The 12,964-nt window shown below is 40.2% G+C and overlaps 1 protein-coding gene across 3 annotated transcripts in view; it reads left to right on the top strand.

Annotated features, from left to right (window-relative positions):
• The first annotated feature begins 662 nt into the window (after window positions 1-662).
• Window positions 663-12,964, top strand: part of LOC132256743 (hepatic leukemia factor) — a 35,465-nt gene continuing 23,163 nt past the window's right edge. Inside the window, exon 1 of one of the 3 annotated variants that reach the window (XM_059753273.1) lies at window positions 663-2,153. In XM_059753273.1, the coding sequence (XP_059609256.1) occupies window positions 2,051-2,153 (103 nt within the window). In that variant the 5' untranslated portion in view covers window positions 663-2,050. The remainder of the gene's footprint in view (window positions 2,154-12,964) is intronic. The other 2 variants (XM_059753275.1, XM_059753274.1) reach the window with 2 other exon arrangements.

The following is a 12,964-nucleotide window of genomic DNA, read 5'->3' as shown; positions in this document are numbered from 1 at the left end:
ATATGTGTGTATTTGCAAGAACAAAGCGATATGTTGCGAACGTGGGTGAAAAGTTCTTATCTGAGTGGAAGATGTGGAAGCAGAGGAACTTGTAAGTGCTAAACGCGTTGCTAAAAATGCTCAAAACTCATGCAAATACATTCAATTTCACCGACAATCGCCCTTGTCGATCTCTGGCATTTTCACACATGTTTTCCTATACTTGCTCAATAAATTCTCAATCATTGACTGGCAACAGGAAAAATCTGTGTTGGCGTCAATGGTGGAGAAAAGGGTGTTTTGTTTACTTTGCAAGGCACAAAATTCCATATTTATGCGTGTCAGTTGTTATCAGTTGGAGCATAAATCCTCTCTCAAATCACAATCTAATCACTGTGTGCCACGATTATCGATTGCCTGATGGTCACCTTTAGCCTTTGGCTCTGGTGCTTCACACACGTTTCCCAAGCCTATCTAGAACATCTTCTTGCCGGAGTTGCGCCTCAACTCTGGGGCATATACGAGAATGGCGTGTGTGCATGATTCTCTTGATGTTTGGCGGTATAAGAGGGAAAAGTATGGACATTGCGCTGTGGATGTGCGGGGTTTTTCACGATGGTGAGAGTGTTAGAATCGGCTGGCGAAGCCCCAATCGCTCAGTCTCGTCGGAGACGGTCTTTTCATGTGATCCCACAAACCTCCAAATGTGTGCACCGCAGTGCGAGTGTTGATATTCTAGCGTGAATCGGTGTGTCTGTGCCCGCGATTTTTAACACCTCGTGATCACTCTTCTGGAAGTCCTTTTCTACTGCACTTGATGATATTTCTGGCCTGATCCTGGTGCAGAGCTTTCTGTGGGTGTGCTTTTGAGAGGCATTTCGCCCAGTAATTTTCCTCGTGCGTCAAAAGTTCTTCAAGCCGCTGAGTCGGTGTGTTGGCTCCAAAGCTGTGTGTGCTTATTTGTACTTTCAGCAATCGGTATTGTCGATTTAACAAATTGTGCGAAAAATTGTTCAGCGAGTGCACAGCGCGAGGGGATATTTTCAGGGTTTCGGCGAGATTTACTGGTCATTTTCCTATACAACTGACTTCCAGTGATATTCTCAAGCCTTTCCACCTCACTTTTCTCAGAGTGTGTCGAGCTGTGCTTGTGTGAGTGACTCAGTGCCACTCAAATCAACTCCCATCTCGACTCAGTGTTATTTTTTGATCAACAACTCAACCGAGAGTATTGGAAGAGAGCTTCCTCCAAGCTTGTCGAACGGGTCTCGCGCTCGAGAATTCTCCTCTATCTAGGCGAGAGTTTCCTCACGGCTCTTTTTCTTGGTCTCATCCTTGGCTCCCCTGCCTAAAATCCACCACGTCCAGAGCTCTGGTTTTCTGGATCACAGTCAACGTGCAGAGAGGACACAGAGCGAGAGCCAGAAAGAGAGAGAAGGGAGAGTTTCTGTGTGAGTGGTTCCCCTGTGCGCGGAAAAGTGTGGCGAGAAGAGAAAGAGAGTGAGAAAATTCGGGCTCATCCCCTTCAGGAGGAGAAGTGTTGGGGCCTGATCAGTGACGGGAAAATTCAATAAGCGAATCACGCGCATCTGTCGAGTGTGCCCACCCAAAAAATCCACGACACAGTTGCAAGTGCTGCTCTAGCGGGCCACAACTTCACGGGAGTCCCAGTGTGGGCAAGTTGCAGAAGGTGCCCCCCACAGCCCCCCTCTGACAGGAGGACAGAGAGACCGTGTGTGTCCAACCCAGCGCGCGACGCCCTTTCTGCCAGTGCCTGTGAAATCGATGGTCTGTGCAGAGTTGCTCGGCGCGAAAATCGATTTAGTCAATTGTGTGAAAAGTGTCCGGGAGCGTCCGTGCGCCGCGACGGTATTGTCTCACCAGCGGTGAAAAGAGGGAGGCACCACCCACCATCCCCCGAGACGTGCGCGCGTGTGTGTGTGCCGCGATCTGGCGTAGCGCGAGAGCCCCGAGAAGTGCCCCAAAGTGTGCAACCCACCCCCAATTGCGGGCCCACCCAAGTGAGTGGCAGTTCCAGTGACACCCTCGGCAGTTCACAAAGTTGAGGATAATGAGTGACAGGGAGCGATCATCTCCGACTCTTATTGAAAGTGGATTAAAAACACTCATTGGTGGACGCGACAGCAACTACCCCCTGATCAGTGGAATAAATGGTGAGTCTCTCCCCATCTCTTCATGACCTCCCCCCCCCCTGAATTTTTGTGAAGAAAAAAAAGAGAGAAACTTTCCGTGAGCCTTGATGCCGGCAAAAAATTCCATAATTTATTCAGTCTGCGACATATTCGGAGACCTGAAGACATGTGATGTGATAATTTTGATTAAAACACACGGAGTTTGTGTTGTGTGTTAAATTCCAGCGGCACACACTGCGTCACACACACACACTGTGTGTGAGAGTCCAAGAAATGGGGATCCTTTTAGCTAAAGTAGCAGAATTGAAGGATTATTCCAGAGGGTGTTTCGCTGATCATTCTCTCTCGCTCTCTCTCTCTCACTCTGAGAATACACATGAATTCTGAGAATTTCCAGTACAATTCATTGCTTATCCACCTCTCGGTACAGCCACACATTTTTTACCACACAGAGACACCTCTATTAGCGTTGGAAAAAATGAGGCCTTCTCTATACTCGATGTGTGTTGGTCACATGAAAGTGAATTTGAGCCCATGTGTAGATGGATTAGCGCTGCACGACAGCAAAAAAAAGTGAGCCAGCAAATCCAACATGAGAAGAGTGAGAGACTAGCAAAAAAGCGACTCTCGAGATAGACAGACACACAAGAAAAAGCGAAATTTTTATATTCGCGCGTTCCTGAATCTCATCAATTTTCAGACAACATGAGTTTGAGAGCCAGATGATTCTGTGCACGCTTGTATCAGCAGCACATCCAGAGCGATGTTTTTATCAGGCACACGACAAATTCATCAATTTCCAGATTATGCCTCACGCCATTCATAGTATGGAAAAGTCGTGTAAGTGTCAGGCTAGGAATTGATGCAAATTGCAATGAATATTCCATGAGGGAATTTTCAAGAATGTCAGAGATGTATTTCCAAGACGGATGAAAAGCATAATTGGGTGGTTTTTCACCAGGAGAAGAGAGGAGAATTGATGGACAATTATAGGATGTTTGACTTGTTCAGATTGTGGAATTTGTATTGTAATTAACCAGCAGATTTGAAGGTGAACTTAAAATTTGAACCGCTTCAATTCTAGTTTAGATAGTCAATGTCGTAATATTACTGTTTAGGCTTTCTTAAATGATAATTTTAATACTCAATCTCTAGAGATACCTCTGAATCCTTAGACAGACATGTTGTCCTGCACTGAAATGGGTTGTTAAGGAAAGATTGTTTTATATTACTCGAAGTACTTCTAAAGCTTCGCATTCTCCTTTACTTAGTTTTTTTCTCGTAGAACGAACGCTATGCTGTTGGCCCAGCTGTAATTGGTGAAGTGTGACTGTAGGCAGAAAGAGAACGAGAGTGTTGGGTTTTATGTTTTGTGCGCATTGGCGACAATTTAGTCCGATGTCCAAATGAGAGTTAATCATATGGAGGCTCGTACCGAAAACACATAGTCATGTCTCTTCGAGATATCACTCAACGCCTTGGTTGTCGCTCTGGAAAATTTAATTGAAGAATTGACTAGGAATCAACACACTCAAACCATACGCTTATCAACCTATCCATCTGACGGAGAGACACTCATCTGTGTTGGCGACACACTCAATTGCCCAAAGAAGTACTTGGGAATTTATTAACTCGCAGAGGAGATTTACTGTCCCTATCTAGCTAGCTGATAAGCCTTCCCACTTGCTATCACTTCTGCCGCATTGTGTCGCAAACGGACTGCCAGAAAGATGTGAAATTGTGCCTCAGATTCCATCCACTTATCGCCTTGCGCCATGATATTTGATTAGATACAGCTGTGGCATCTCGCGTGAGAGTAATTTCCATGCGTGAAAATTTCATCAGCTCTGGGTGCAATTTCAACGCCAAATTTCGCCGAATATTATCACGCGCACTCGTAAAGTCTGTCTCTAATCAGTCAATAACTGATAAGGGGCGTGTGAGCTTTAAACGCGGGGAAAAGGGCAAAAGGCACGGGAAGGTGATAAGTTTTATTTCTGCACGAGGCAATCACTTTTAAACATTATTCGCGAGCATATTCATATTAGTTGCGTCGTTGACTCCTAAAGTTGACCTAAACAACATCTTGATATTACCTTCTTTGGCGCAAACAAATCTCATTTTTATACTCAAAATGAATGATTGAGTCTTTGCTGTGCTTTGCCGAAAGTCCGCTAATTGAGCTGCCCGAAACCTCCTACTAATCCCTCATGTGACCAAAGTCTCTATTAGAATCGAACTCACATGGTTTTTCTGTCGACCGGCGCGCGCTGGGGACAAAATCAATTCTTTTTTCTGGCCTCTCGTCTGAACGTCTCTAGCGATACGACCGATACAACAGACTATCGGCAAAAGGAGTAGTGGAAAAGGAGGAGAGAAAAAGAGTCTCACAATTAAATTATTGATAAGTTTTTAAGATGGAGAAGTTTCAGAAATGCTATTTGACTGTGTGTTGGAATAGGAAAGAAGGAAAAGAAAAACGGGAGGCAAAGCAAAAAGGCAGATAAAGTTGGCGATTGAGGTTCAACCCCATGACATGATGACATTCAAAAGCTCAAACATTGATGAGTCTCTCTCCTTTTGTTGGTGTGCGAGAGTCATTTTCCACAAACATGCAATCCGCGGCAAAAGAAGCGGATTTAGCCACAATTTTATTGTTTCTCACAATAACACTGTAATTTCCTCTCTCTCGCGAGTTCTCTTCATGGGAAAATTTGTCGATGAACAGCCTATTTGGCGGATATACAATAAAAAAAAATTGTACATTGAGAGAGAGAGAGAGAGAGAGAAAATGGCAAAATGGGTCGAGAAGAAGTTTGTGCGAGAGCAGAGAGAGAGAAAAACAAACGAATAAATCATATTCGCAATTTTCCCAAAATGAGTACAAGACGGGGTCGAAAAGGTACTTTAGAACACCTCCGCAAGAGAAGCTCTTTTCATTAATTTTCCAATTTCCAAAACTTTGTTTACCAAATCTTGACAAACAATGTGTGCGATTAACTGAGAGAAGAGATAGGGAATTAATTCGGCATAAAACTGGAATCTTGGGAATTATTCTGAGTGTATTTTCCACATTTTCATTTCACACACTTCAGCAATTGCATTTTTGCAGTGAAAAATTCTTTGCCAACTCCAAATACCTTCCGTGTATAGAGGTGCTTTTTTTCCCTGACAATTCCACCCACACCTCAACATCCGGAAAATTCTCTCTCTGTCTCCATCAGTTTGGCGCGCAAAGTGTGGGTGAGCGAGAGAGGGAGAAGTATTGAAAATTTTTGCCGTGCGATTGTTTGCTTCTGCGCAATTGTTGATGGAGCAAATTTGCCAATTTTCATCGCTCTGCCTTCCCCAATATCCTCCCCTCTGCGGGCAAAAGCTTCCGCCAGAGATTGAACTATGTATATATGTGGTGTATTCAATTAATTATCAAGTGCATTTTCAGTCTTATAATTTTGAGAAAACAACTTTGCTCACTTGAGAACTTTGCCGAGATTTACACCAGGGTTGATAATTTCATTTGCATTTCTTTCAACATTCTCTATCTATTTTCTTTTTTTAATTATGGTGAAGTGCTGTTTCTTTTTGTAAAGTGCAGTGTGTGCATTTTCCCTGCATACTCTCAAGAGAACGTATAATTGGAGGAAATGCGCGATGCATAGTAAGAAAATTGTGATGTGGAAAGGCAAAAGAAAACGCCCACATGGAATCCCGGTGGGCAACGCGCATTAGCACTTGGGCTGTGTGCTTAAGATTAATCCTTTATGTAGGAAAATTTTCCATGTCAAATAATGGATTAATGCAGAGAGATTAGCTGATGTTAATCTGCATCTGAAGTTGATTGACAATCTTCGCCACTGACTATTTTCAGTGCGCCAGAATAGCATTTTGTTGGCAATGTTGGCATGTTGTTTCATGAATGAAAGTCCCAATTATTGTCACTCTTTGGGGGAAAAATTCACACTGAACCAATATTAATAAAGATAGTCAGCATCATTAGTTTTAGTTCTGTCAACTTGTCCTCATGGTTCACGAAAAATGCGCGTATTGTATCAATAGTGAGCAGAAGAAGAAAAAAAAAAACAGAGTGAGAAGACTTGGAGTCATCGTGAGAGATTAGGAAAATGTCGCGACTTTTAAAAATATCCCAATTCACGACTAAAAATATCTGGCCATCGTTCACAAACAATCTTTTATTAAATCACCCAACATTTCTTCACCACGAATACCATCAAAGTTGCAGAAGAAGTCATCGTGACAGAGTGAAAAAAGGTGTGCTAAAACTATAATTTTCACCCTCATGCAAATATTTCTTGCCAACTCATAAAAGAGAGACCATCATTACAATCGCCTTTAAAACTATGAACATTTTAATAGATACTCGCTCGTAATGCTTCTGCATAACGTTGCGTTGGTCATAAAGTTTCTCACCCACCCACAATTGTTATAGTCGAAATTCAAACACAAATGCATTAAAAGCTGGGTTCTAATTTGCCATCTTTTCGTTCAACTGTTTCGAGATGAGAGCAGTGTAATAAATCCGGAAACAAAACAGAGTATTTTTCATAAATTTGTGAATGTCGTTTCGCTTGTTAGGGTGGTGGTGAAAAGTAGAGCGAAAGTGGGTGGATTTTAAGTGGAAGGAAGGCTGAATGAAATACTTGAGGAGCAGAAAGAAGCATAAGTCTAGAGGACATCAAGTATCATTAATAACGATGATTTATGGGATGGGAAGTGCAATTTCTTACGAATACTAAAAATTTTCATAGAATATCAATACTGTGCAGTGATCGTAGCGAACAGAGGGGCAATTTTTGACCAGAAATTTGAGATCAAATCAGCTCTACACTTCCCTATATGTGCTTTTTTAATAAACTCTTAAACTTGACTGTTTGTTTATTCGCAGTGCGTGGCGAATATTTCGCAAGGAGTGCACAAGAATCGGATGAAAAACGTGACATTTTATTATTCCATCAGTGCGTCATTCAGTCGAAAAAATGCATTTAATTCTGACCAAAAAGCGTGTGATGTGTGGAAAATTTTTGAGTAAAAATGTCGTGAAGATCAGTGTGGATTTGTGATGTTGAGATTGAATGTAATTGAACGTGGGCTTCATTGAGACAATTCTTTCTGCCATATATTCCCTGAGCTTGGTTGCTAACTCCGCACTGTGTTATAGAAAAGTTGGTCGTCACACTGTCCCGCTTATGAAATATGGAAGTCCAATTAGATGGGATGCTCTAATGGGTTTAGTCACGAAGTGCCTCCGAATGCTAACTCAAGAGAGGCTCTCTCGACTCGACCAGATTTTATACTATATGCACATGTTTTCTTGGACGATGACCAGTTCAGGACTGTATGTGGAGGACGTCCCAGGAAATTAGGGACTATTGCTCAGTCGCAGGATTCAGTGTGTGATTAATTTATAGAGCATATAAGTCCTAGGCAATAAATCGTCTCAATCGTCGGATAAATCCCTGGGGTGTATGGTAAAGGAGAACGAGAGCCAATCTCTCAATTAATTAAAGTGTCTCTCACACAGCAAAATGGTGAATTTATTAAAATGACAATATTTGGTTCATTTTCTCGGCCTTGTGTGCTTCTATCGCGAATCAACATTGCGCCACAATTGCAACTATTGCAACACTTTAATACATTCTCTCTCACTACTCTTGAGCTTCAGGTAAACAATTTAGAGCCACTTAATCCTTCCATAAACACTGCGATATCGCTTTAAGGAAGGCATTCTGCAGTGCGAGGGGCATTTTTGAATTATTTTTGACATGTGTCATTCTCCATTCTTGACAGCTGTCACACAATGCGCCATCTAGGATCTATTAACACACCCCAGACTATAGATGACTTAGCTCTTATTTATTCATTAGCCATCTTTTTTGCATTTTTATTGGCTGACAAGGGTAAAAAAAAACTGTGGGGTGGATTTGCATATCCTGACGATATTCTCATCTGTAGAGGAGAAAAAAAAGATGTGCGATGTAAAAAGTGATATGAAAAATTCATCCAAACCTTTTTCACACACTCCCATTCTCTGTCGCTCTTTTATTTTTTGTTGAATTTCCATGCAAATGAATAAACCCATAGCCAAACACATGCTGGGTCGCGTTTGTATGGAAAGTGTTTGATATTTAATTAAAATCAAAACACGAGGAATATGTTGTGTGTAGTGTCGAGATTGATAGGATCAATTATCTTATGCATGTTGCAAGAATTGTGGTGAAAGACGCAACATTAAATTGATTCAGTGCCAGTGGCAATTTATGTCATGTTTCAGCATTTGGAAAATGCACCAGATTCCTTTTGTCTTCATTCACATCTTTGCATATACAGCGGAGAGATGCCATATTAGATGGTTATTTTTGGTGGTATATTATTGTGCTCTGCATGTGATTAATGCATACTAAGTGGCTATTATGGATGTGAACTTTTCCTTGGAATATATCCATTTGGGTGCGCTTTTATCGTATTACAGTCAGTGGAATAAATGTGAGATATTATGTTGCATTTGAAAGCTCTCCAAAATCTGTTTTTCTCACTAATCTCATAAGTTTCTGCAATGTGAATTTTGGCCTGGCATCTTCTCACGTGTGGGGATAAATTGCCAAGAGTAAATTCCTTTTGTAATTAGACATTATGGGTCCTTGAATCACTCTATAATAAATAGAGGAATGAAGAAGTGTTTTTTTTCTGCTTCACTGTGCGAAGGCTCACTTGATTTAGGCGTGAACAGCTGAGAGGGCTTTCCATCTTGTTAGAATTTCCACCACAAGATGATTTATGACAATCACGAGAGAGGGAGAGAGAAAATGTTTAATAACTAGATGCAAAGTACATACTTGAGGATGTCATCCGGTGAGGGAATTTGAGCTCTATCAAAAGACCTTTACACAAAATTAATAGTAAAATACATCATTTGTGACACTCTCAGGTTTATGAAATTGCTCTTTTCCTGAACTTTTTCTCTTCTGATAATGTTCTATTTTTCTAAATGACAATCTCAAGCCGCACAACCTTAATTATCATCTGTCATGCCGGCGAACGTTATGTCGCAAAATGCGAAGTGAGATATAAATATAAATATGGCCAATAATCTCGCGTAAGTCAAGCATTAAAATCGTGAAATGCAATGAATTCGATAAAAATCAACTTGAATCTCTTTATCACTTGTCAAGCATTTCTCATAATATTTCTTCCTTTTTTTTACTATTCGACAAGACACAAACGCCTTTGAGTGATCTGTACAAAGGCGGGATCGTGACTTCGATTGACAATTCCATGAGATATTTATGACGTGCGATTGTAAATTTATCAGACAGCCCCAAATCATATCACGAAACAGAAAAAAAACATGAGCAATTGAAGTGCGTGCGCTCATCGTGGTAGGAAATTTGACCCGGAAACCTCCTGAAAATCCCTCAATAAACAACGCAATTGTGTGTGCTGGACAGAAAAAGAGCATGTGGTAAAAGTGGAGGATATATTTTATGTGTGCTTATGAAAAGTCCTCATTATGTTCCATCAATTGTTGGACGACTGTGGGTATAAAAAAAGCAAAAAGCATTGATGGGTTAGAGACAGAGAAGGACAGAGAGCAAAATTGCGACAATTAGTCAAAAATATTCCATCTCCTACACAAATTCTCTGGGAAATTCTGGCGTCACGAGAGTCCATCATCTCCTCGTCAGTCTCACTCACGGCCTGATGATTTTCCGGAGAGGGAAAGTACATATGTATGTGTGTTTGGGAGAAAAAAAATTGTGACACAGAACTTGAAATTGAATTGTAGAGAATGAAGTGAATTTTTGCATGGTTGGAAAAATTCATAAAAGCTCTTCCGTGACTTGATGAAGTTCGTGTGTGCGTGAGAGGGAAAGATAATTCACAGAGATTTAGTTGATTTTGTAAATATTTGAGTAACGATAAAGTCTTCACGGTTACACTGTAATACAACTGTGTAAAAAAAAGAAAGGAGAGTGATAAGGATGATAAGCCATATACTTTGCTTAGTTTATGAAAAGATCGGCGTTCTGTTCTTCTACTCAGATCTCACAATGTTCCATATCTTCTAAATCTATGCGTGAAAAAATCAACTTTGTGTGACATTTTTTGGTTTCTTTAAAACTAGTAAATTGTTTGGATATTTCAAGAATTCACTCAATGAAAATGTCTGAAATTCTTCTGATCATATATTTGCAAAATATAGATAAAGCAAACGATCTTCTCATCGCACAGCACAGAAGAGCGCATACTATCAGTTGTTTGCGGCATGCTTCGGTGAATTGTCGATTGGTATCTATTTTCGGTTCACTAATTGTGATATTTATGTTGCAGAAAACATTTTCACGTGCTTTTTCTGGCCCATCTCTCCTGTATGAGCGCAGAGTCTCTTTGAATTAAACTTGCGATGAATTGTCAGTTGCGGTCCTGAATTAAGCGATGGTGCTTTTGAGTGTGTTGATGAAGTCAATTTATATGTGCGGTATTATTTTGTAATATTTTCAATATCAGCAGAGCGACGAAAAACCACCACAGTGAAACGGAAAAGCATTGCGCTCAATTGAATATTATGCTATAAGTAACATTGTGACGATAGCAATTATTCATTGGGGACATGCAATAATGGACCACAATCCACAGTAATTATCTATACACACTATTTCTGCTGCAGCTTCGCATATATATATATGCGTTCAGATCGTGTGCGTTGAGGTTAGATTGGGCGCCGAGGGGAGTTTTCGCATGTCAAGCATTAGTCAGTTGGAAAGCAATGGAAGGCGGCTTTTTGCCGTGCTTTTGGCCCCTCGATCGCATCTCGTGAGAATATAATTTATTCTGAAAATTTTAAATATAAAGTTGACCCTAATTTAATTCTATGCAATATAATTATTTCGGAAAATTTCAATACAAAATCACTAGCGATTTGACATCTCTCTCTCTCTCTCCTCTCTTTCTCTCCTTTATCTTTACTTGCATACATATATGCAAATCTCTTGACTGTACTTTATGTTGTGATTATGTTTTTTTTCTCCTTCTATTATTACTTTTCTCTCTTTTTTTTTGGATTCACAAATCATAATTTTCTCTCTCATTGTTTATTTTGTTTGTTCTTCTGTTTAATTTTTTAGTTTTCTCTTTTATTTGTTCTTTCTCTTTCTTCTCTTCTCATTATAGAACTTGAGAGTATCGACACTGCTTGCATATTCAGTAGCCGCAGTAGTTCAAGTACAGTATAACGAAAGATATATAATATATTGTATGCCTCATAGAAGTCTGTTGATATATATATGTCCACACTCATATCAACACCATTAACTTTTTCGTCCATTAACTAAAAATATGTATAGCGAGTTGCGTACGCCGGAACAATTGAGTGGCCGAGAGAGAGCATTCAATGAAAGCATTAGAAGTCATTAATCTAGCTTCAAGCGTGAATGAATTGATAATTAAGTTTCTGTTGCTCTTCAAGTCATCCTTTGCGATACATTCTCTCTCCTCGCGCGCGTCGACGGACTCCTTTGCCACTGAGAGAGGCCCTCTTGAAAATACCATGATGCTCTACATAACATTGAGCAATTTGTTGGCCAACGTTCAAAAGAACACCACTAATATATCCATCTAATGAATTGTTCTGCGTGTGCATCAATGCATTGAGCCAGACGATGGTGGTGTTTTCGTGTCTTCGCCAACCAGTGAAATGATGGCCAAAAAGGAAATGAAAATGATTGAGAAAGGACATTTTCTACACTGATCGCCCACAAAATGCATACAAATGTTCTCATTTAATGGGAGAGAAGCCAAAGAGAGAAGCGGAAGATGTGCAGATGGTTATTTTCATATTCCCGGAAAAGTGGATGTTTCCTTCCTTTTGCAAAAATGCACAAAAATTCAAATTGCCACATTCAAAGTAATTTTACTGTCTCCAATTGACCACACTTGGAATCTTTTTCAAAAGCCATCAATCTTTGATTGAAACTTGGACTAGGGATTTTCCTTTGTGTGATTCAATGCCGGGAGGGCGAAAAAACCCGTGATTGCGGTGAAACGAAACTTTGACCAACAAGCAAAAAGGTCAATTGAGGTGTGTGTGAGTTTTTATCACATTGAAAATTCCGGCAGTGTCTGAAAATCGCCATACCTCATGTCGGCCCATTGATGAAGTGGCGAGGGTGTGAAAGTGATTTATTTCCATTGAGCGTATCGGAGGAAAAAGCTCCGAATGGCGTCATGAGACGCCTAGAAATCCACTGGTGTGACCCAAGCGATAACGATGCCTGCGCCAGCCTTCAATTTAATGGCATTTCTGCGATTTTTGCAAGAAAAAGACACTTGAATTCTAATAAGACAGAAGTCCAAAGTTCCACCCAGTTTTCAAGATGAAGATTTAATCTTGAAAAACAGGTCTTCAATGCCTTCTCTCACTCATTTTTATATGGGTTTTTCTCCACAACTTTAGACACCATTTTTTTTTTATTTCTTACGTGATAATATTCCAGTGCTGTTGATTCTCTTCATCATGAAGTACATTTTTCCATGCTTTGGTCAACAATAGAGACAAAAAAACCAGACACAATTCAACCATAAAACAAATAAGACAAGTTAAGAAATTGAGTGTTTCTCAATATATTGTTCTTGATCAAAGAGAAGAAAGAAATGAAGGCAAAATTTGTGGAGCTTTTCGATGAAGCTTTTTTGGATTTGCCAATTTGTAATGTGAGAAAGTTTGTAATTTTCCACTGATGACTCTATTTTGTAGGTTTATTTATTGTTACTTCTTGCGATGAGCTTTTTGTGTGCTGTTACAGCCGGAAAAATCGAGT

This window comes from Phlebotomus argentipes, unplaced genomic scaffold (assembly GCF_947086385.1).
Source record: "Phlebotomus argentipes unplaced genomic scaffold, Phlebotomus argentipes genome assembly contig_17, whole genome shotgun sequence".
Classification (NCBI taxonomy): Eukaryota; Metazoa; Arthropoda; class Insecta; order Diptera; family Psychodidae; genus Phlebotomus; species Phlebotomus argentipes.
The sequence above is the reverse complement of the archived record's forward strand: the minus strand, read 5'-3'. Positions and strand labels throughout refer to the sequence as shown.